The sequence below is a fragment of the Strix uralensis genome, chromosome 1 (assembly GCF_047716275.1).
Source record: "Strix uralensis isolate ZFMK-TIS-50842 chromosome 1, bStrUra1, whole genome shotgun sequence".
In the NCBI taxonomy this organism is placed as follows: domain Eukaryota; kingdom Metazoa; phylum Chordata; class Aves; order Strigiformes; family Strigidae; genus Strix; species Strix uralensis.
In genome coordinates, this window is record NC_133972.1 from 172,197,990 (window position 1) to 172,222,518 (window position 24,529).

Consider the following 24,529-nt stretch of genomic DNA (forward strand, 5'->3'; position numbering starts at 1 on the left):
TATATATATTTTTTTTTTTTTTTTTACCTGTAACACTGGATGTAAATATACCCCAACCTGGCAAATACACTGAGCTCTATCTCACCCAGTGTGCCCTACAGCACCCGCTTACCATATTACAACAGCACAGGCAGCAGAGGTTAAGTTTTCCCTTTCCTAAACTTTATCCCGGTTTTCAGATACTTTGGATTTGCTCACTCTTACAGCCAAAACCCCCAAGTAGAAATTCTGTAACAAAAAAAAAAAAAAAATAATCCCTGAAGCAATACAGTTAATATAAAGTTTGCTTTGCAGCCAAAGATCAAGGTGTTGCAGCACAGTCTCACCCATGCTAACAACCTGAGCTGTGCCAACATCTTGTTTGTACCTGGGGAATGCTTGGGACAAAGCAAAATCACGCCAGATACTATTCTAGCTCTCCTTCCAATGCCCAGTAATATCCATTCCCAAATTTACTGGGTTTACTACAGCAATAGCAGAGGAGACAGAACATGCACTTGATCACTCACTGCACATGAACATCTTTGCAATCCAGCCTAGGACAGACCAAGCCGAATTTAATTTCAACCTCACTTGAATTCCTGATGTGCACACACACACACACACACAAAAAAAAAAAAAAAAAAAAAGAGACCTCTTCACAAGCCACAGGGGCAGTAAAAACTGTCAACACCTTCTGAAGAAGGGAATACAACATGGAGTGGACAAACCTGTGCTAGCAATGACAGCCTCCACCAACTTTTCCAGTAAAATTTGGGGGGTCTCCCCTCCATGTTGTGGCAAAGGAGTTGCAGAACCTCAGGAAAAATGCTGGCTAGAGCATCTGGCCTGTCTGGAGCCTGACTCTGCTTTCCCCCTGGGAGACGACTGGATGAACCGAACTGGGATGAAGACACTGCGCCAGCAGCTCTGGACACGGCACGTTGAGAGCAAACCTGGGAATAGGCTCTGAAATGCTTTACCACTGATTTCAGACCGCAACCTGCCTGCTAGCACACCTGCATGGCACAGCAAGACACAGGTGAGCACTGCAACGTGCATGGTGAGACAGCTCGGATGGAAAAGCAAACAGGTGCAGAAGAGGAGCTCCAACCTCAGCCCATTTCCAACGGATCCCCATTCAGCAAGCAGGTACAGACACTCATACAAGGTCATGGAGTAATCTTACTGCTTAATTTCAACTGTGTCTTGCTTCAGGGAGACTTATTTCAGATAGACTTATCTCGTGAGACTCCCCCTGCAGTGCTGTGTCCAGTTCTGGGGGCACCAATATAAGAAGGACAGGGACCTGCTGGAGCGGGGCCAGAGGAGGCCACAAAGATGCTCAGGGGGCTGGAGCACCCCCCTGTGAGGACAGGCTGAGAGAGTTGGGGGTGTTCAGCCTGGAGAAGAGAAGGCTCCATGGAGACCTTAGAGCAGCCTCCCAGTACTTAAAGGGGGTACAGGAAAGGGGGGAGGGACTCTATCAGGGCGTGTAGGGATAGGACGAGGGTTAACAGTTTTAAACTGAAAGAGGGTAGATTTAGACTAGATACAAGGAAGAAATTTTTTCCTGTGAGAATGGTGAGACACTGGCACAGGTTGCCCAGAGAAGCTGTGGCTGCCCCCTTCCTGGAAGGGTTCAAGGCCAGGTTGGACGGGGCTTTGGGCAACTCGGTCTAGTGGAAGGTGTCCCTGCCCATGGCAGGGAGGTTGGAACTAGATGATCTTTAAGATCCTTCCCCACTCAAACCATTCTATGATTCTATGATTATTTGTAGCCACAGTTTAAGAGAAACAGGCTCCTGATCCAAGCATCTGATGCTGCTAAGATGCGAAGAAGAAGATGCAAAGCACAGGGCGCAAGACCAGGGGTATAGAACACGTTAAGGAAGCCTTTCAGCACTTGCAGGAATTTCATAATACAGCCAAGCACTCACTCATAGCTTGTTGGACAAGGGCTCTAAAGCAAGGACGTCTCTGCTCTCCTAACTGGAGAACTGCTCTCGAGCAACTGAGAAAGTTGGCAAAGAAGAATTGGATTGAGCCGACAATATTAAAGAAATCTCGGGAGCACTGATGTCTTGTCCAGGTCTGAATAGCTTAAACAAGAACTGATACAAACTTCATGTGAGGCAATAGCTGAGTTTTAGTTTTTTAATAAAACTCTTTGCTCTGCATCTGAGACAAGGAAAAGCCTTTGCTTACTGGCTCTGCCAGAGATCTGCCAGCTGCAAAAGCAGCCAGAAGGAAAAAAACTGAGCTGTATTAATTTCAGGAGCTGAAACTAAAGCACAGGACAGTCTCTTCTCCTTTAAGGAAATACATCCACCTGGAAAGACATCCCAGGAGGACAGCCTCAGGTTTGGCGTTCATGGCCAGGCACCCATTGGGAAAGTAAAGGAACCACCAGCACATCCATTCTGCTCTGCTTTCCCTATTAAGGTACCTCTACCCATATGACAAGCAGACTGCAGGGAAAGGATCTTCTTAAACTACTTTTAATTTGACCGTAATTGAGTGGAAAATGGAGCAAGCTATTCTGAGAGGATGAGATGTTTAAATGCATTTCCAGCTGAACGATGCCCTAAGGAGAGGCCAACGTCTTTGCTTTCTGATTTTCTGTTAAAGATTGGGACCACTGGCATGACTTTTACATTTTTACAGTAAAATGGCTTTGGATGACCAAGAATAGCAAATAAAATTGGTAGAGAAAAAAAAGCTTATCTTTACCCAAGAGGTTTTTGAGGGTTTTTTGTTGCTGTTTTTATTTTATTTTTTTTTTAATGCTATGAAGTTGTCAGCTCACCCTCACGTAATTCATTAAAACACTTATTTATTCCAATGGTGTGTTCTGGTTTTGCTAGTTATATAAATAAATGCATAACCACTTAACTTCCCTGAAATACTGAGATTATAGCAAAACAGTTATTATAATGTTAAAAGTGCCAGAAGGGATAGGTTAGAGGTTTTCAAAACAAACAGTTTCAAAGTTAATTCATGTATGAAAGTTAATTCTCCTGGCAATTCCTTTTGCTACAAACCATGTTCATTATTCTTTAATATGTTTTCTTATGTTTAGGCTTATTAATTCATTAAATCATTGTTAAGATCTCTAAGAACTGGATGTAAAACAGAGAATATCCTCTAAATTTAGTGAAACTGGACTAAGGAAATAAATGTATAATGTTTGGAAGTCTTACACAATAGCAAAGAAACAGTATGAAATAATTACTCTGTAGATGTCACAGAAAGCTCTTTGAAGTCTAGTGGGAGAGATCATCTTATTGTGATTTTTTATATTATTTGCATCTATACTTTGTCCTGCACTTTATTTCAGGCCAATTAATAACTTATTTAGTATGACACCCGAGTCCTCTACTTCTGTATCCCCATAAATTCAAGAAAATATGACAGGACCCAAGTCTTAAAAGCGAAAATCAATCATTAAGACTCTTGGAAACTTTTTACACAGCATTTGACAAGTTATTTTATTGTTTAGTGCTGTATAAAATAGAGGCAAGACCACTTCCTTTACAGTAACCTTGGATTAATATCTGTGAAGCCACTAATGCATGGCAGACAAAAGGTGCCACAGAAGGTTGCACTTCAAGTCCTTCCTTCCATTCTACACTTGACAGGACTCCATCTCAAAAGCACACTTTGGTTATATTACTGAGTGTGACCAAGACACCGCCCAATTCTTGTTTTAAGGCTTTAAGTTTTGAAAAAAACACCCCTAATATTGCATAGTAGCTTTGAATCTCCCTAAAACATTCAAAGGTTTTGTTCTTGCTTTCTTTCATTGCTTTTAACTCTAACACTCAATACTAAGGGCATTTAAGTGCATGGTTGGGTCCCTCATTGCTCCAGTGAGGAACAGTTGCCACAACCAGACCTAGACCACCTTCCAGACTCTTTGGACAACACTGTACACTGCACTGACCAAGGGTTTCAGTGTCCCTTTAACAAAGCATTTCAAGTACTGGAAGCAATTTAAGAAGTTAATGCAAAACCAAAGCAGTATTCAGGTTCCAATATAGCAAAAGGATTAACCACCTGCTTAATGTTAATTAACCTCAGAGGGACTCCTTGTGTACTTAAGAGTTTGTTACATGCTTCAGCACTTTGCAGTATCAAGATGCAAAGCTGGTAGTGGATTCCTTCTTATGGTTTGCCATCAGAACCGAAGCTGCAATGAGACTACGTAGTGGTCAGGCCACAGTGCTGGTTCATACATGAGCTTTTGAGTGAGTTTTGTCTACAGAACATCTACCTCAGCTTTAGTGGCCCTGGGTCTCCAGCAGAGCTCCTGCCACCCCCATCTCACCAAAGGGGTCACGACCAGTGTGAACATCTCCCATGCAACACGTGAGCTCTGAGACTTTGCTAACCTGGAGGCAACAATGAACCCCATGATGGGTTTTTTAAGGGCAAATCACTTTCCAAAACTGCTAGGAAAAGAGCAAAATAGTACTGGAGAGGAGAGAAGGATGGTCCGACTGCTAAAACCAGAGAGAGACAGAATTGCCAGCACTTACATGTGACTTTCCACCCAAGAGTTACCTGGTGCACCACAGAGGCAGAAAGGTGGTAGAGAGGGGAGGGCAAAGAAAATTATAGACCCAATTCCTGGAAAAATGTTAGAACAAATCATTTAACAATTGCTAAGTATCAAAATGATAATTAGGTGATATATACCCAGCGACCGCTGCCAAGAACAACTTGCATGGACCAATCTAATTCTGTTCTGTGACAAGATAACCAACCTGGCAGACAAGGAGAAAGACGCACGTGCAATATATCTTGAGTACAACTCTGGCCACTGTCCCGCACAATATCTTCACGAGGAACTGAAGGAAAAATGGGTCTAGATGAAGTCACATTAAAATTAAGTACAGACCCAACAGTCCCTTGAGCGCACCCAGAAACGTTGCACCTCTGGAATACGAAATTATCCTCCCCCTTTCAAATCTGTTATTTAATGTCCAGGGCACAGTAAGGTTAATAAAAGCAGCGTTAAAAATTTCCTGGCTTATGGCATTTTAATTCAAGCTATTTGAATTCCCTGATCTTTATATCTCCCTGTGTAGAGCAAGTTTTCTTCATTTTCCCCACAAAAAGATGGTTTGGGGAAGATATGTTGAACATGGTAGAGTGCACGTTGCACACATCAAAATCATAAGAATTCAGGGTTTAATTCCTACTGCTGTACAGTGTTTGGTGTCTATTTTAGACACGTCACATTACTTCAAAAAAAATCTTTTGAAGTCATTTCAATCTTTTTCATTTCACAGGTTAAAAAACAAAAAGAAAAAAAAAAAAAAACAACAACTTTCTACTACGTACTTTCCAACTTCTCCATGCAACACCAATGCACAGCTGAAGCCCAGAGAAGCTCCTACAAGGAAAAAGGGGAACACTTGGTTTTACATGGATTTTTGGGAGCAGAACAAGGATATGAAATGCAGATTCTGCTGGAGGAGCTCATAACTCCCTACTGCAAAGCAGGAACATGTCTTATGCCTCCATTTGCGCCTACTTGCTGTTCTTCAGTGGCTGTGAGATGACACTGTCAACCCCTAGAACTGCTGTACTCCAAGTAATCCTGGCGGTCTCCCTTGTGACACATCTTAGGGTGCTCCCCAGTTAAGGCTACAGAACATCTGAATTTTGCTGAACGCAATCTCTCTTTCCTCCCAACAATTTCCAATCGAAAAAAAAAATAATAAAAAAGTATACTTGTTTTTTTTCCCCCAAGAAATTCTGGATATCCAGCAACACCACCAAAAGCAGAGGTTGAACCAGAGCTGACACCCACGAGTCCCAGGCAAACCAAATTCCCCAAAAGTCTTCCTCCAGGATTCCTCCCAAAACTGCTGCTAAACGGAGCTTGTGGCTCTCTCTAATTAGGTTGGTCAGCAAGGGCAACTGCCACACGGCCTGATGATGGGCTCTAAGTCCATCGATCATCACGTCAGCCCAGGGCCGAGGGAAGCACCTTCAAGTAATTAATCCTTCCCAGCCTGGGGAGCATATTTGGATTGAGTATGGAGGAAATGCAGCCAAGATGGACAGAGGACACCCTCTTGGTAGTATTACACTTTATTAAAAAAAAAAAAAACAAAACCAAACAAAATCTCAGCCCCATTTTCTGTGTTCTCTTTCACAAAAGTAAAGAATTCAAAAACGAAGTCCCAGCAGTTCTTTTTTTCCTCATCCCACTGTACGACCATTTGCTGTGACAAGCCTTCAGCTCCTTGGGCGAGCTGGGGCTGCTGAAACGTGCTGCTTCTTTGTATGTGACTTCTATGTCAAATTATTACTGAAAGGCTATTAAGCAGTGCCATTCCCATCACCTTTATTGTTGCCGGATCTCAGAGTTTTCTGTTGGATGCCTGAATATTACCACTGGACCACACGCTACTGTCGGACAATAGCTATCTCCAGGGATGCTGGTACCTGGTTTTATTTATTTATGAGATATAAAAAGAAGAAGAGGTTTAGAGCACACACAGAACACGTCCATCAAGGTCTGCCCGCTGCCATGAGCAGACATACATATGTCAGCAGGAAGGCCACACTCTTTTGTTCCAGCCATACCATGATCTAATACAGTGGGCAGTTTTTCTTAGCAAGCCAGTCATCTGTCTTTCAGAAGCAGGAGGCAGACGATTAGTGTTGCACTACCCTCTCCTAACACTTAATTAATGACAATATTTGAGGATACTACAACAAAAGACATCCAGCATGTGTTAGTCAGTCTTCCATGGCGAAGGGGCATGGGGAGCTACTCAGGTTCAGACGTAACATCTCTGATTGAGACACACAGAAAAGACAAAAGTTTCTCCAAGTTGCCCTTGGCCAGTGCAATCAGGCTCCTTCCCTTGCAAGCCTTTCAACAGGGATGCCTAGTCAAGGGACCAACTTGGTATTTAGCAAGTCCACAACCAATCTGGGTTGCTGGGAAAATCAGCCTTGGGGGACCTTGGAGATGTGTCCATTGCAACGCCACCCAAGATGATGTGTGCATGGATAGAGGGGAAGCCAGCACTCAACTCCAAGACATAAGCCAATATGTTAACAGGCTCCAGCAGGGCAGCTGACAGACCGTGGCTGTGTCAAGAAAGCTGATGTTTCAACATCAGCTGCTTTTCGCAATCCACTGAGAGTGGCTTCAACGTCACATTGGTAACTGCCAAACGATGGGCAAGCTGGGCACAATGAGGTATGTCTTCAAATATTTAGAGATTCAAAGTGAATTATTCTGTGCATTTGCATTAAAAATACTGGTCTTTTCCTACAGCACAATAAGTATTCACGTTTTTTTAACCTAAACTAGAATGCACTGAGATTCATCATTTGTCTAGTCCACATTTCAATTTCTTTTATTATGGCTCTTTCATTGTGCCCAAGTATCCCATTCTTCCTTGCTTTTATGCCTTTAATTTTGCCCTGTAGAATAGCCTAAAAATCACTATTTACAACTGAACAGATAACTCGCACTTATTTTAATACCTTCTCCCTGTTCAAAAAAACCAAAAACCATAATTACACCCAAACTTGTAAGAAAACACAAAACCAAGAGAAACCTCTATGCTTCTTTTATATTTGCATCCAGGGGGAACAGCTATTTGCAAAACAACAAAATGTTTCCCAAAGAACATCTGCAACCCTCAGAACTTGAAAACCAACTCAGGCTTCATTAATGAACAGCCCAGCTGAAATCAAAGGCAAGTCAAGAGAGGGGCGATGTTCCTCCCTGGTGCAAAGAGATAACACATTCCTTTGCCATGTAACAAGGTCCCCTTTCCTGATGCTTCTGCAGAGGTCTGAGCTACCAGTCATGTCTACAACATAGCCACCGCTGCCTCACCCTGCAGCACAAGCCAGACCCAGGCCCAAAATTAAATGCAAGAATATGCTCCAGCTAACAAGGTTTGCTGAAAGACAGACTAGATTACCCAGATCAGACCCTACAGCAATTCTCCATCTGGACCAGGAGCTCGCTTATGTCTGGGCAGCTGGAGAGGTGGTTTTATCTGCCCATGCCCACAAGTGCTGGCCTCTCAAACAGCAGCTCAGAAGCAGGCAGGATGAGACCTGCCTTCCGCCTCCATGCACAAGCCAGCCACATGTCAACAGGGACAAGCATTGTGCAACCCACTGTTCTTCTGGCAAAGGATCCCTCCTACAACTTGTCTGTGTCAAGGAGGGGATGCAGTAGAGTCAAAGCCTTCAGCACAAAAGTGGGAGGTTATATCATTAGCAATGTGAACTTGCAGCCCAGAAAACCAACTGTATCCTGGGCTGCATCAAGAGAAGCATGACCAGCAGGTCAAGGGAGGGGATTCTCCTCCTCTGCTTCACTCTCGTGAGACCCCACCTGCAGTGCTGTGTCCAGCTTTGGGGCTCCCAACATAAGGAGGACATAGACCTGCTCAAGTAGGTCCAGAGGAGGCCATGAAGATGCTCAGGGGGGCTGGAGAACCTCCCCTCTGAGGACAGGCTGAGAGAGTTGGGGGTGTTCAGCTGGAGAATAGGAGGTTCCAAGGAGACTTTATAGCAGCCTCCCAGTACCTAAAGGGGGCTACAGGAAATGGAGGAGAGGCTCTTGATCAGGGAGTGTAGGGACAGGACAAGGGGTAATGGTTTTAAACTGAAAGAGTTGAGATTTAGATTAGATGTAAGGAAGAAATTCTTGAATGTGAGGGTGGTGAGACACTGGAACAGGTTGCCCAGAGAAGTTGTGGCTGCCCCCTCCCTGGCAGTGTTCAAGGCCAGGTTGGACAGGGTTTTGAGGAACCTGGTCTAGAGGAAAGTGTCTCTGGCCACGGCAGGGGTTTGGAATTGGATGATCTTTAAGTTCCCTTCCAACCCAAACCAATCTATGATTCTATGTTCCAACAGTTACATTATGAATTTGCTTTTTTGAAGCACACCTTTGACTTTTACATTTGGGACCATTTCATATATAGAGGTTGACACCTGAATGGTTTTCTGTTTCTACTTTAGCATTTCTAGAGTCCTTTGGGGCAAGAGGGAAACATGTAAGGAAAGCATATCTGGTCTTTGCTTAAAAACATGCCACAAAAAAGAGAGTCTACTTCATGCAAACCACTGTTTACAGTTTCAGCATATTCTGAGCAAGTTTTTGACCCTTTTGCCACATCTGAGCACACTTCCCAGATCAAGCAGCCTCCACAGCAGTCAAGTTACCCTCTGTGGAATCACAGCCCGCTGCCCTTTGCACATCTTCACATCTATTCCCAAGATCAGTGCACCTACAGCCAAGCATAAAACAACCATTTAGACAAACTTCTTGCAAAGATGCTGGGGAGATGAGCAAAGACACAAGCAAGCCTAGAGAATATTCCACATTTCTTCTCCTAGTCCCCCAAAATACCTCCAAAATCCTCATCAGCACTACTCTTCCATGTTGCAGCCTCAAATCCTGAGTGTGCGTATTGGGTCTGGCTGAGATGGAGTTAGTTTTCCCCATAGCAGTCCTCATAGTGTTGTGCTGTGTATTGGTAGCTAGAAAACGTGCTGATAACACACCGGTGTTTTAGCTACTTCTGAGCTGTGATCGCAGAGCATCAAGGGTGTCTCTCCATTCCCCCCGCCTCACCCAGTAATCTGGGGGTGGGCAAGATCTTGGGAGGGGACCTAGCCAGGACAGCTGACCCAAACTGATTTAAGGGATATTCCATACCATATGATGTCTGCTCAGCAATAAAAGCTGAGAGAGGAGGAAGAGGTGGGGGCATTTGTTATTACAACATTTGTCTTCTGGAGCAACTGCTACATTCCCTACTTTACAGGAAGTGGCTGGACATCACCTGCTGATGGGAAGCAGAGAATAACTCTTGTTTTCGCTTGCTTCCATGCACAGCCTTTCCTTTTGCTTTATTAAACTCCCTTTATCTTGACCCACAAGTTTTTTCCATCTTATCTTCTCCCCCACTGCCTTGTCCTGCTGAGGAAGAGAGTGATAGAGCAGCTTGGTGGGCACCTGGTGTCCAGCCAAGGTCAACCCACCACATGGTAAGACATTAGTGCCTCATTATACAAATCAAATCCAACAAAAGTTTGGTTCTCACCTTTGAAAATCACTACCAGAAATGAGCTCTGGAGAGACTGTGATATTTATACACCAGCCACACTGAACATGAGCAAGTAAAACTTCAGTCCCCAAGGAGTCAAGTAGAATAAATTACAGTAAGGGATCAATACTCTACCGAGAGGTTGATAGCCTTGTCTCGAAGGGCCTCCAAATGGATTCCTGCTCCCAAATCCACTCCCATCAATGGATCCATAAGACATTTTCTAGATAGCAATGGATGCGGGATTATACTTCAGACCTAAGAAAACAGAGAAAGACAGATACAATACTGTTAAAAGTCAGTTCAACCCCAGTATTCTATGAAAAAAGACAAAACCAAAAAAAGGTAAATGAAAAAATACAAAACTATCTCCAAACTTCAGGATGCCCACCTGGAAAAAATAAAAGCACTAAAATCCAGGTCTCCTGGACTACAGCTGTTCCTGGGGGCAAACAAGTCATTTGACCTCCCCATGCCTTATTTTCTCCAGTGATAAAGGGCAACCATTTATCTGTTTCAGCCACAGCAAGACTTTTAATTCTTTGCTGTTCAAAAAGTGCTTTGAGATCCTGAGCTGGTAGGCAAAGACTAGGCACTCTATCAAAAAAAAAGGTAATGCTGTCTTCTGGAACATTATCACTGTGCAGCTGGCTACGAGTCTATCCATCATACTGCAGTCTTGATGAGCTCTCAAAAGAGACAGTTTACTGCTATATTATAAGCTCCTGGGTCTCTAGTATAAATATTGGAGCCAGAGTTATTTTTTTCTTGCTGTTTTTTTTTTTTTTTTTTAAAAAAAAAAGCTGCAAGGCCTAAGGTAGGAGCAGCAGAATTAAAATCAATGCAGCAATGTCAGAGAAAGACTATTTCTTCCCCCTTCCCACCTCCACATCAACAGGTACCGTCTTACCATGGGCCCCAAATAGCCTCCAGCAGGGTCCCAGGACTTAAATATTAAGAATAGTTCATCCCTAAAGCATGGAGATGATGATGGAAAAGGAAGAGAAGAGATAAAGGTGCTGCGTCAGTTGGGGCATGATACAGGACCAAACCCAGCTGCTGCTTTCTTACACCAAGGCTATGAAAAAACACCCCATATAGGTGTGTCTACAGCCACAAAAGGTAGAAGACAACACTGCCTATGGGGTAGCCCTTCATCAAGCAGTCATGCAGTGATACTGCAGTATAGCAGCATGGGAGAGTCCAGTGGAGAGGACAAGTCAGAGTGAGATGACTGGTAATACCAACTGCCCTCTGTGTAGGGAGTTGCTCTGCCTTATCACAGAATCAGCTCAGTTGGAAAATACCTTGAAGCTCCTCCAGTCCAACCATGAACATCACACTGACCGTTCTTAACTCCACCAGATCCCTCAGCGCTGGGTCAACCCGACTCTTCAACCCCTCCAGGGATGGGGACTCCACCACTGCCCTGGGCAGCCCATTCCCAATGCCCAACAACCCCTTCTGGAAAGAAATACTTCCTAATAACCAGTCTAAAATAAATGTCACTTGCTGACTGAAGGACAACCTGGGCCATAAACAAATCCTCTCCAACACGCACATGTAACCCCTCCAGCGTAACAGCAGAAGATGCTGCATGCAATGCTCTGCCCTGGGCTTGGATACTCAAACTGCACATGGCCTGGACCAGTCACTTTCCCTCTGATGTGCAAAAAGCTGGGAATGGCCTCCCATTTGTATGAGCTTCTTGACACATGTCACATGATGAACTGATGTATGCACTGATAGATACCTCAGCAAAGGGCTGAGGTGTCTTTTTGGGGTGCACTGACACAGCGGTGTGCTTGCAACTACTCCTTTAGTTTGTCCTCCATGGATAGCAAAGCACCAGAAATTCCCAGTTCTGGATGGTACTGGGAACAGTCTAATGGCCTTAGGCACCTCTTGTACTTCACTCTCTTGTTTTCTTTCAAAGTTTCAAGACTAAGCAAAAAATGAGTGCTGAGAGTTGCCAGACAGCGGAACTCTAGGACTAAAGGCAATCACTCACCATCCTCCCTTAATTGGGCCAGACACATAAACGAGGATGAAAGTGCAATTGCCTTGAGAGAGCAAGCGATGGGAGCTAAACCCATTAAAAGTGGAGAAATTCCAGAACACAGCTTCCCCACCCAGCCTCAGTGTACCATGTACACACATAATTGGCATCTGAGGCTGCAAGTGCCCCTAGGCCATAAATCCTTCATTTTAGGAACAGCCTTCAAGTCCAAACCTATGGCAGCCAACCTGCAATAGCCCAAGCAGCCAGAGAGAAGGATAAGCGCCTGTATTTGTGTGTGCATCGAGGAGACAGAAAATGAAGTAAACAAGACAGAAAGTTAAAAGAAGCCATCTGCAAACCAAGGATTTCCAAGACACTCAACAACACAACAGTCGATCATGTCAAGCATGAAAAACTTTGAGTATCACAAAAATATAATCTATGTCTTGATGGAAGTTCTCAACCACTAAATGCTACAAGGAACAGATGAAGATTCACTTGGGGAGTGTGCAGTGGATTTGGGAACAAATTTTGTCTCACCCAGGCCTCAGGTTAGCCCTCAACGACCACAGCAACACAACCTCTATTGCAAAATGCAGCCTAAGATCTAGCAAGACCCTTACCTGGGAAAATAACTGCACATAAAAGGCAGTTACAGGAAAATTTCTGGGCAAGGATAAGGAATTATCTTATTTTCTTTAGCTCTCAGCATGGCTACAGATTAAGACTGCTGTAAACAGGGAAGTGGGACAACAAGACAGCTTGAAAACTGCCTCTGCATCGAGGTTGATCCTGACCCATCCTTTCTTTTAGAGATAAGCAAGTGGAAGCATTTGCTGCCACAACTTCCCCAAGGCCACATACAACAAACGTGGAGTGAAAGTCTACACCATGTTGTAAAATGACTTGATTACAACTGGGCAAGTGTTTCTTTGGCAAACAGTGAATGCATCTATTTTTTCCCCAACAGAGTGGTGTGAAAGGGGGAGAGAAGGAATGCTTTTAAAGCACTCCAAATGTATCATGTTGATTTATCGTTTTCAAAGCATGCTTCCATTTTAAAACTTTTTCTCCCTGTAGGGGGAAAAAAAAAAAAAAAAAAGGAAAGAACTGAAAATTAAATATTTTGTTTTAGTTTAACCAACTTTTTTAGAAACAACCACCTCCCACCCCATCCTACTAAGCCATTGAAATATCCCTTATTCACACAGCTCCGGAACCACGCTCCTACCCCACAGTAATATATTTATAGGAAAACTTAACGGCAGTTCTAAGTACCTTTAATTTGATTGGCAATAAAAGCATTTCCTTCCCCATCCCCATGGCACCTCCCAAGTCTTTTGTCTACTGCTCCTCAGGGAGACTTGTCCAATTTACTGTGAAGGCAGTTTGTACAAATTGGAACAAGCATTGCCTAACAGACTGGATACAGAAAAAAAAAATTTAAAAAAGAAGAAGAAAAATATCACAGCTTTGTCCTCATCACCTAAAATACAAATGAAGGAACAATAACACCTAATCCAGACTAAAAGGATATCCATCCTGCCAGAGGCATGAATTTATATTTTAATGACATAATAACTTCTTCTTGCTTTGTATATCCTGTAGAAGTCAATCATGCAGTGAATATCATAGTAGGATGTAGGATCTCAAGGAAAGGGTTGGTCCATGCTTCTTGGGTTGGGAAAGATACTGGCAGGTAAAACCAAGCAGGCAAAATTATATAAAGAGTTCCCCTATAATACATCAGTCTCCATCTAGAGGGAAATTTAGATGGGCAGCATAATTAGTAGTAGGAATGAAAGGTAAAGATTTCGACATGGAAGAAATAGGTTGGAGAGTACTTTAGACAAGTTAGATATTTTTAAAGCTGAGTTTGACTGTGAAACACGTGAACATACTGGAAAGAAACGGAAAAGGAGGACAGATATGGATATATTGGACCAAATCCATCAAAGAGTCGTGAAGAAGATTAAGGGATGGGAGCATCTGACATACGAGGAGAGGTTGAGGGAGCTGGGTCTGTTCAGCCTGGAGAAGGGAAGGCTCAGGCAAGGTTTATTAATGTCTATAAATGTCTAATGGGAGGAAGCGAACACGATGGAGCCAGACTCCTCTCAGTAGTGCTCAAGAGGCAATGGGGCTGAATTGAAATACAGGAAATTCCACTTAAAAAAATTAAAAAAAGCTGTTTTGTTTGGGTTTCTTATATGGTGAGGGTGGTCAAACACTGGCACAGGCTGTGCAGACAGGTGGTAGGGACCCCATCGTCGGAGATATTCAAGCCTTGACTGAACATGGGCCTAAGCAACTGGCTCTAGGTGATCTTGCTCTGTGGAGGGTGGCTGGACAAGATGACATTCAGAAGTTCCTTCCCACTTCAGTGGTTCTAGGATTCTGCAGTTTTCCTCCTCTGCTGACTCAGCCACTGCCTGAAGCAGACTGAGAGTCATTCATGACCCCCTTGGCAGACTGGAGTACCCTTATTGTGCCTATTTACTAAATGGGAAGAGAAAAGAAAAGTAAGAAAATAGATACATTTGCATCTCCTGCAAAAACACTGGAATAGATTCACTGAAAGTATCTGATGGTAAAAAACGGTAACAGCCAGCATGCATCTGACAACGAGTCATATCAAACCAACGTTAACTTCGTTATGCAACAAGTTAGCAGGCAGTGGAGTGAGCAGAAAACCAGCAGATATTACAGATTTATGCTACTTGGGGTTTCTTTCATGACAAAACAAATGGATTGGAGGTGCAGAGGATTTTTTTTTAATTAGAAAAATACACCCAGTGGACTGTTGTTATAACCAAAGAAAAAATTGTGTGGGGTCTACCAAAATCTGCTCTCTCCATTTGTATTTTGAGCACTGAGCTGGATGATGGAATGGGGATTAGTCTCATTAAACACACACACAACACCAAATAGGGAGGTTAGATGACATAGGTTCAGCATTCAGAACAATCCTCACAAACCAGAACTGATGTTTGACAAAGAAAATAAGATGCTACATAACTCAGGTCAACAGCAGGGACCTGAATTTAGAAGCAGCAAAGGTGCACAAATGGAGGATGGGGAACAACTGGCCAGTGCTGCAGAGAATCATAGAACCATAGAATCGTCTGGGGTGGAAAAGACCTTTAAGATCATCGGTCCAACCATTAACCTAACACTGCCTTGTTCACTGCTAAACCATGTCCCCAGGTGCCACATCTACAGGTCTTTTAAATACCTCCAGGGATTGTGACTCAACCACTTCCCTGGGCAGCCTGTTCCAGTGCTTAACAACACTTTCAGTGAAGAATTTATTTGTGATATCCAATCTAAACCTCCCCTGGCCCAACTTGAAACTATTTCCTCTTGTCCTATTGCTTGTTACTTGGGAAAAAAGACCAACACCCACCTTGCTACAACCTCCTTTCAAGTAGTTATAGAGAGGGATATGGTCTCCCCTCATGCCCCTTTTCTCCAGGCTAAACACCCCCAGTTCCCTCAGCCGCTCCTCACAGGACTTGTGCTCTAGACCCTTCACCAGCTTCACTGCCCTTCTCTGGACACGCTCCAGCACCTCAATGTCTTTCTTGTGGTGGTGAGCCCAAAACTAAACCCAGTATTTCAAGGTGTAGTCTCACCAGTGTTGAGTACAGGGGGACAATCCCTTCCCTAGTCCTGCTGGCCACACTATTTCTGATACAATCCAGGATGCTATTGGCCTTCTTGGCCAACTGGACACATTGCCAGATCATATTCAGCTGGTTGTCAAGCAATACCCCCAGCTCCTTTCCCGCCAGGCAGGTCTCCAGCCACTCTTCCCCAAGTCTGTAGCATTGTAGGGTGTTGTTGTGACGCAAGTGCAGGACCTGGCACTGAGCCTTGTTGAACCTCATATAATTGGCCTTGGCCCATTGATCCAGCCTGTCCAGGTCTCTCTTCAGAGCCTCCCTACCCTCGAGCAGATCAACACTCCCACCCAACTTGGTGTCATCTGGAAACTTACCGAGGGTGCACTCGATCCCCTCATCCAGATCATTGACAAAGATATTGAACAGAACTGGCCCCAAAACTGAGCCCTGGAGAACACCACTTGTCACCAGCCGCTAACCGTATTTAACTCCATTCATCACTACTCTCATCCAGCCAGTTTTTTACCCAGTGAAGAGTACTCCTGTCCAAGCCATGAGCGGCCATTTTCTCCAGGAGAATGCTGTGGGAAACAGTGTCAAAGGCTTTACTAAAGTCCAGGTAAACAACATCCACAGCCTTTCCCTCACCCAATAAGTGGGTCACCTTGTCACAGAAGGAGATCAGGTTAGTCAAGCAGGACCTGCCTTTCATAAACCCATGCCTGATCACCTCGTCATGTATGTGCCGTGTGATGGCACTCAGGATGATCTGCTCCATAACCTTCCCCGGCACCAAGGTCAGGCTGACAGACCTGTAGTTCCCCAGATCCTCCTTCCGGCAGTTCTTGTAGATGGGTGTCACACTTGCTAGCCAGGACCTCCCCCGTTAGCCACGACTGCTGATAAATGATGGAAAGTGGCTTGGTGAGCACTTCTGCCAGCTCCCTCAGTACCCTTGGGTGGATCCCATCCAGCCCCATAGGCCTGTGTGTGTGTAAGTGGTGTAGCAGGTCACTAACCATTTCCCCTTGGATTATGGGGCTTCATTCTGCTCCTTGTCCCTGAGACCAACTGAAGTGGCTGGGTACCCTGAGAACAACTAGTCTCAACATTAAAGACAGAGGCAAAGAAGGCATTAAGTACCTCAGCCTTTTCCTCATCATCTGTCACTATGTTCCTCTTCGCATCCAATAAGGCATGGAGATTCTCCTTAGCCCTCTTTTTATTGTGAATGTATTTACAGAAACATTTTTTTATTGCCTTTTACAGCAGTAGCGAGATTAAGTTCTAGTTGGGCCTTGGTCCTTCTAAATTTCTCCCTGCATAACCTCCTGACATCTTCATAGTCCCCCTGAGTTGTCTGCCCCTTCTTCCAAAGATCATAAACGCTCTTTTTTTTCCTGAATTCCAGTCAAAGCTCTCTGTTCAGCCAGGCTGGTCTATCCCACCAGCTCGTCTTTCAGCACATGGGGACACCTGCTCCTGTGCCCTTAAGATCTCCTTCTTGAAGAACATCCAGCCTTCCTGGACTCCTTTGCCCTTCAGGACTGCTTCCCAAGGAACTCTGTCAACCAGGCTCCTAAACAGGCCAAAGGCTGCCCTCCAGAATTTCAAGGTGGCAGTTCACTGACCCTCCTCCTTACTCTCCAAGAATCATAAACTCTATCATTTTGTGAACACTATGCCCAAGACACCTCCAGGGATGGAGGGATGCTATAGACTGCAAACTGAACATGAATCTGTGCAATGACGTTTCCTGTAAATGTGGCAGACATCTTCATGGGATGTATAAATAGGATTACAATCTTCTAGACAGGTGAAGTAAACCTTTTGCTTGACCCCACACAGTGGAGTCCTCAGCTGTAGGCAGCAAGCTCCAGCAAAGATTTTGACAGCAACTGAAGAGAGTCTAGAGTAAACTTGGAGAATGACAAGAGGTCAAGAAAACATGACCTGCTAGGAAAGCCTGAGTAAATGGGTTTGCTTTGCCTATAGAAGAGAAGATTGATGGGACAACCTGAGCCTTCAAATCTGTGCAAAACTGCTGCAAAATGAGAGGGAGGAAAACATTCTCTTCATTTGTGTTGGACAAGACAAGGGAATAGCTCTAAACCAAAGTAGAAAAGATCAAGTGAAACACTAGGAGAGCCTATGAGGAAGGATAGAGCACTTCTGGGAACAGGCAACACAGGGAAAATCTTCTTATACCTGGAGGTTATAAGATCAGCCAATGCTGGTCAGGGGCCAGTCCTGTTTCACATCTCCATTAACAATCTGGATGATGGGGCAGGGTGTATCTTCAGCAAGTTTGCCAATGACATCAAACTCGGAGTGGCTGATACACCAGAGGGCCGAGCTGCCATTCAGAGTGACCTAGACAGGCTGGAGAAATGGGCAAACATCACAGAACAGTTGAGATGACCATCTAGGCCATCCCCCCTGCTCAAAGCAGGATCAGCTAGAGCAGGTTGTCCAGGATTGCGTGCAATTGGGTTTTAAATATCTCCAAGGATGGAGACTACACAACGTCTACACAAGTTACTACACAAGTGATAGGACAAGAGGTAATGGCCTCAAATTGCACCAGGGAAGGTTTAGACTGGATATTAGGAAGCATTTCTTTACAGAACGGGTGGTTAGGCGTTGGAATGGGCTGCCCAGGGAGGTGGTGGAGTCCCCAACCCTGGAGGTGTTTAAGAGTAAAGTTGACTTAGCGCTTAGAGATATGCTGTAGTTGGGAACTGTCAGTGTTAGGTCAATGGTTGGACTGGGTGATCTTCTAGGTCTTTTCCAACCTAGACAATTCTGTGATTCTGTGATTCTGTCTCCTTGGTATCTAACCAGCCACATCATCAAAATGCAGGTGGCGGCTGTTCATGGGATGGGAGGAAGGGGTCGCACAGGGAATGTGATCTACTGCAAAAGTGGTTGCAGACACAGAACTTCCAGACTCACAAACAACTTCCAGTCTTGCATTTGCATGTATTCTAGGTTGAGCATTCACTCTTTTCAGGATAGGTCCATCACATCGAAGGGAGGACCTCCACGTTTCTCAGGAAAGAGCATTAGAAACTTAGCGGTGGATTCAGTGGGACCTTCTGGCAGGCTAATAGCCAGCTGAGGCCAAGACCAGGCATCCAGGTGAATTCCTTGCCCTGAATTTCACAGTGAGCTGTTGGTGCTGCTGGGCTCCTCACCAGGATTTCTCCTGCCTGAGGAATAACACTGTTAACAGAAAGCCAACTGTTTCTGTTTACTGTTCAGCTCTAGAAAAATAAAATCACAGACAGTTTGGATAATTAACTGCCATTAATGAACACAGGGGGTGGTGAGAACAATGACACTCTTGTATTCTATTCCCAGCTCTATCATCACCATGTTGATGGAGAAGTGCCTTCACTGGGAGCTTCAGAAGTGATTAGTGATGATGATACCTCCACTTCTGGATGAGTAACTAGAGATACATTTTTCTGAGGTTTTTAACCCAGATAAAATCCTTGTACCAACCAGCCTGACCTTCATAAAGAAAGAGCAGATCATTTCATACAAATCGTATTTACGCATCAACGCCTACAGCCTCTGGTCAGACCAGGTCACCTCTTTCCATAAGAGCCTCTCTGAGGCTCCAGTTAATGAAGGATCAGCCCAGCCACTCTGTTAGAAGAGCTGCATCTTCTCATCTCTTGAACTTTGCTGTTTGATCTCTGTTGCCTCTTAACCTTCCCTCAGATGAACTAAACAGGTTGACCCTTTTCATTTCTCACTAGGAGACTTGTTTACCAGCACACACAAACCACAAGAAGGAGGACATTCAGTATTTTCTTGCTTTCCATACAGCTGCCTCTGTTTCCCTGCCTGTAAAATGGACAGACAGATACAGAGCCCTCCTTTTTACTTTGTTCCAGGGTACCAGGATTAACTTGATTAATATGAAAGTTTTTTGAAGACGTGAGATGAAAGGGCGTATTTGCAAAGCATGCTGCTTTTCCAAATCCCCTCTAACAGACTCGACTCTGTCACTCATGTCACAGACATACTGCTTTTTAGCTTTTCTTCTCAGGGATTTTCTCAATTATTAAAAACAAAACTCAATAAACCTTTATGCTGTTGACCTGGAAAAACGCCCCTTTCCTCTTTTCTCAGAGAGCCTGAATTTAAGAACAAGCTCTGCTGCTGAAGCACTTTTTTTTTTTTTTTAATCAACATTTTTAACACTGAATTGGTGTAATTGCACAAATCCCTGAGTGCTCACTGAGCCTCATAACACAACTGTCGGAGGTCAATCAGAATAGCTGTAGTGGATGACTTTCTTCGTTTTCAGAGTGTGCCTTCAAGGTAATTTATGCTCCTTTGGATCTTTTGTGATGTTTGTAATATTAACTTTGTGTTCTCGGGTGGCTTTGGGCAGGCGAGGCAAGGAAGCAATGCTCGGGATTTGAAGAAGTGACTGGCAGCAGAGCAGTCCAGGCGAGATGCCCTGCACACAGTGAGGCCAGGGATGCAGCAAGACACATGCTTCCTCCCATTCTGCTTCCCAATTAAGTTTTAATGCTGATGGAAGGTCCTCGGAGAGTGAAGTCATCTTTGTCTCCATGGCCTAAGAAGCATGCTGTCTAGCCTATGTTGACATTATGCAAAATATGGCAACAACAACAAAAAAAAAAACCCAGGACATTATATCTATAATCAGAACTTGTACAAATTTAATTGGCTTCCAGAAACTTCTAGAGACACATATGTAGTACTTGACAGGCACAACGTCACTTATGACTGTAAACACCCTGATTCAACACACTGAAGCACGCTCTTGTCTACCCTCCTCCAGCTGAAGTGTACTACAGAGCGAAGAAAACGCCCACAGCCTTAAGGCATCGTGGAGTAGGTGCAAAATAAAAACAGCATGGATTATCTCAGAAATGAGCTGCTTCTGCTATTCTAGAGATTTGCTAAGAAACAATGAGAAAAATTCACTTTTTGCGTTCTTCCTTGTCAAAGCCTTATTTCAGGAAAGCATCTGATCGCTTTTTAAGAGATTTCGTTTTTCTTCCCCGTGGTATAGCTACCATTGTAAACGTCTCCAGGAGCAGAGCAGTTTGTCTTGGGAACACATACTATCAGGATAGGCTTTGAAGTCAGAGATACCAAGATAAGACATCCATGACATCTTATGGAGATATATACTGAGCGACAAATAGAGATGGTTTGCTATGCTTCTAACTGGGGTGACACTAAGATCTCAGGCTGGCCTCAGTGCACTTGATTGCAACCTTCCATTAATCTAATTTCTCCACCAGCTCAGCAACACTATGCAAACCCAACAGAAACAGTTTCTGCTTAACCCCTTCTTTAATCAGTCAGTCACTCCCAAGATTTGCAGCTAACAGCACCCATTAGGTACACGAGACCCTTTCCTGTCAATCACAAGGCACCTCAATCCCCACCAACCTCATGAAGGCTTCATCTAAGACCTCCTATTGATGTTAGAGGACTTTAGATCTCATGGACTGTCATGCAACATAAAGGAGAAGGAAACCACAAGCACCAGAGATAGGAAGGAACGAATGCTTGCAAGACATCTGTATACATTTCACGTTACACAAATGTCTGCGTATCAGACACGAAGAACAGAGGTAAGGGAAACAATCTGCAAGCCTGTTGTGCTCCTTTCATGTCAGTCCCAGCTGCCACTTCAATACACTGACTTTTCTTCCACATCGGCCTGACTGCATGTCTTCTCACAAAAGAACTGAAGACAGTCTTCAAATCCTGCTAAGTGGCACCAGAGACAGGCTGGCCTTAGGCAAATGTCAAGAATAAGGACTAGATATATTTTGTTTAGTTTGGGAATCTCAGATTTCTAGACCTCCTGTTTAAGCTGTATAACATTCTTGAGAGCAAAAGTAGCTATTTAGGGCTGCTAGAAAAAGTCTTCCATCAAAAGGGTCACAGATGCACGGAAAGATGGATGCCTTCCATCTTCAAAGCACAAGGCAGTGCACACTGAAACACCTTGGTTCCCAAAAGCACCACCCAAGTATGATAAATGACAAAGTGATTGAACTAGCACGGTCAACCCTCAGGACCTAAATTTCTTTATTTTTCAAGGAAGCAATCAGGCTTCCTTGATACTGAGGTATTTAGATCAAAAGAAAAGAAGACCAACCATCTTTGGGAGACCAAAGATGTTTTGGAGTCTACTGCCACCGAGTTGTATGTAACACGTTCTACTGTTCAACTCCAGGCTATATGGATGGCAGTGCTTAGATGACTTAGTGCCAGGTCACTTAGCTCAGTTTGACTGAAATGTGATGCCACCCTTCCTATTTTTAAACTGACATTAAAATAATGGTTAAACAACATTTCTTCCAGCTCCTGCAGGAGAACATGATCTAGACGGCTTCCAACCCTGAATTTCCCTAGTACAAATGTTCTGAAACAGTGCCTGTTCTAAATCCACCAAGGGTTTCCTTTCTTTTTCTTTCCTTCATTGCCACCTTCTATTTGCCATTTTGTGCCATGTTGTCTACTTTTTGTGAACCTTGCATGTAGAACGGTCTTAATCTATCCATACGCTAGACAAACACAGAAGTATTACATATTTCAGTGAACAGCAAAATTAAATTTCCAGTCAGTTCAGAATCCAGGTTTCAGCTCTCTTTTTACTAGTTACAAAAGATGAATATTAATGTCTAGTTGCTGTTAAAAAAAAAAAAAAAAACAGGCAGGAAGAACACAAAGAGGAGGGAAGTTTGCTACTGTGAAGTTAAAAGTAAACTTATTAATTATAAAAGATGTACATGCACGAATGGACAAAGCCCAACTGTAACACACTAGGTCAGCTTAACAAAATTAGAAATAGCATTTATAAATTTATATTGGATTTCAACAGAATAAGGAAAAATACATCTGAGGACAGCAACCAGTTTTGAGTCCACATGAATATTCTGGTTGACAGACCTGCAATGCTTTAGGGGAAGGAGATGCAGGGTAAAACGGGACCTCCCCCATAATCCAACATCACTCGTTTCCTACGTGCCACTCCCCAGAGTAGAAGTACTAATATTCAACGCACACAATCAGAATATTCATCAGCCGAAGTTCTCATCTGCACCAGTGTTCACTGGTAGTTGCATTATAAATAAATCCTGCAGAAGGATAAATGAGAAACAGCATAGTCTAGTGAAAAGACACAGTACACAGTGGGAAGTTCAAGAGTCTACTTCTACCTTTGGTAGCAATTCATCAGGAAACAGAAAACAACTTGATATCTTCATTTCAGGTTTCCTACCAAGACCATGGCAGATGACAGAAGTCAGTTAAGCTTGGTGTAAATCAAGTCAACAGATGGCTGTGGAGAGAATTAAAAAACTATCACACTGGCCATATCATGGACAGCAGTCTCCAAAGCCTAAATTCCGGGGGAGAAAAAGATTGGGGCGGGGAGTGGTGTTCAACTTGGGTTTTTTGGTGTAGGGGTTTTTTAAGTGGGAACTGAAAGAAAACCAATGAGAAGCTGTGCAGCAGTTTCCAAGTTTCTTTCCAGTGAGAGGTCAGCACTAAGAAGGCAAAATGAAACACGTTCAAAAATCAAGTGTCAGTGAACGTGGGCAGCCGAGGTCAACCACCAACTCAAGATGCTGAGTCTTGGCAGGAGCTGAAGGGAGGCTCGGGGCATCCCCAGAATGCCCTGGAAGCAAAGGCCATCTTTGAAAAGATAGAAAGAGGGAGCCACAAACCCACGCAACAAAGGTGAGAAATAGAGATATCAACAAATATTTCAGGGATATAGAGAGGAGGAAATAGTTCAACACAATCACAAGCAATGAGTAGCTGGAACGTGGGCATGAAGTCAGCTACAGTGTAACCATCACCTAACTATAAAATCATTAGTCCTTGACTTCCCCAAAGAATAACCTCAAAGAAAGGTCAAAAAAACAGAGTGGCCATGTTTCCTTATGCACCCGTGCAAACCACCTTGGGAATACTGCATCCAAACAAGTACTCATCACCATCCCCTCTTTATACAAACCATCTAGCTCATGAAGAGACAAGAGACAGCTCGTACACACCACCAGCCTCTGCTGACAAGAGCCCTTTTGACATTTCTATTCCTTGCTCTGCCCATTGTGCTTCTACGATGACTCTATGTATCTTCACAGAAGACTACAAAAGACTTCCAAACAATGCCCATGCTGTGAGAGAAAGTAAAACCAAGTAGCAGAAATACATGTGCTCGAACAATGAGAAAAATGCAGAAAGGTGCTCGGGATTGCACCGGGTCCTGTGGCCACCCATCGCAAATGGCAACCTGGAGTCAGCAACAGCTGTGAGTCAATTTTCTTGCCAAATTTAAGTGAATTTGTTGAAATACCTCCACGGAACCTTCTTCGGACCACTGTACACATTGGAAGAAAAACAAAAGGCATGATCAATTTTCCAACCCATTCACCTTTGCCAAGACCCCTCACTGATGGAGACCATGGTTGATCCATCAATTATTTCAAGTGGTGCTCAATATCACACCAATCTGCTGTTCACAGAAGGACTTTCTTGTCTGTATTTTTAACCCACAACAAAATCTCTCTAAGTCAGAAGGGAGGTTGAGCATCTTGACTAGCCTTATTTCAACTTTTCCCCTACCCAAATAAAAGCCATCAAAAAAAAAGAAGTTTTTAAAGCAAGGGATGCTCCTCAGTAGGTGCAAAGTCACAGGCAGGCAAGGAATTGCTGGGGTTGCTTGTAACAAGGCAACAGGATGAAAATTAAGTAACATGGACTGAAGAGGAACAAGCAATAGAGATGTTTTTGACCACAGA

The 24,529-nt window shown here is 43.8% G+C and overlaps 1 protein-coding gene across 9 annotated transcripts in view; it reads right to left on the reverse strand.

Moving 5' to 3' along the window:
* Positions 1-24,529, reverse strand: part of TSNARE1 (t-SNARE domain containing 1) — a 508,719-nt gene that overhangs the window by 379,634 nt on the left and 104,556 nt on the right. For all 9 annotated transcript variants that reach the window (XM_074894731.1, XM_074894660.1, XM_074894674.1 and 6 more), the window contains one exon: positions 10,221-10,343. In XM_074894731.1, the coding sequence (XP_074750832.1) occupies positions 10,221-10,305 (85 nt within the window). In that variant the 5' untranslated portion in view covers positions 10,306-10,343. The remainder of the gene's footprint in view (positions 1-10,220; positions 10,344-24,529) is intronic.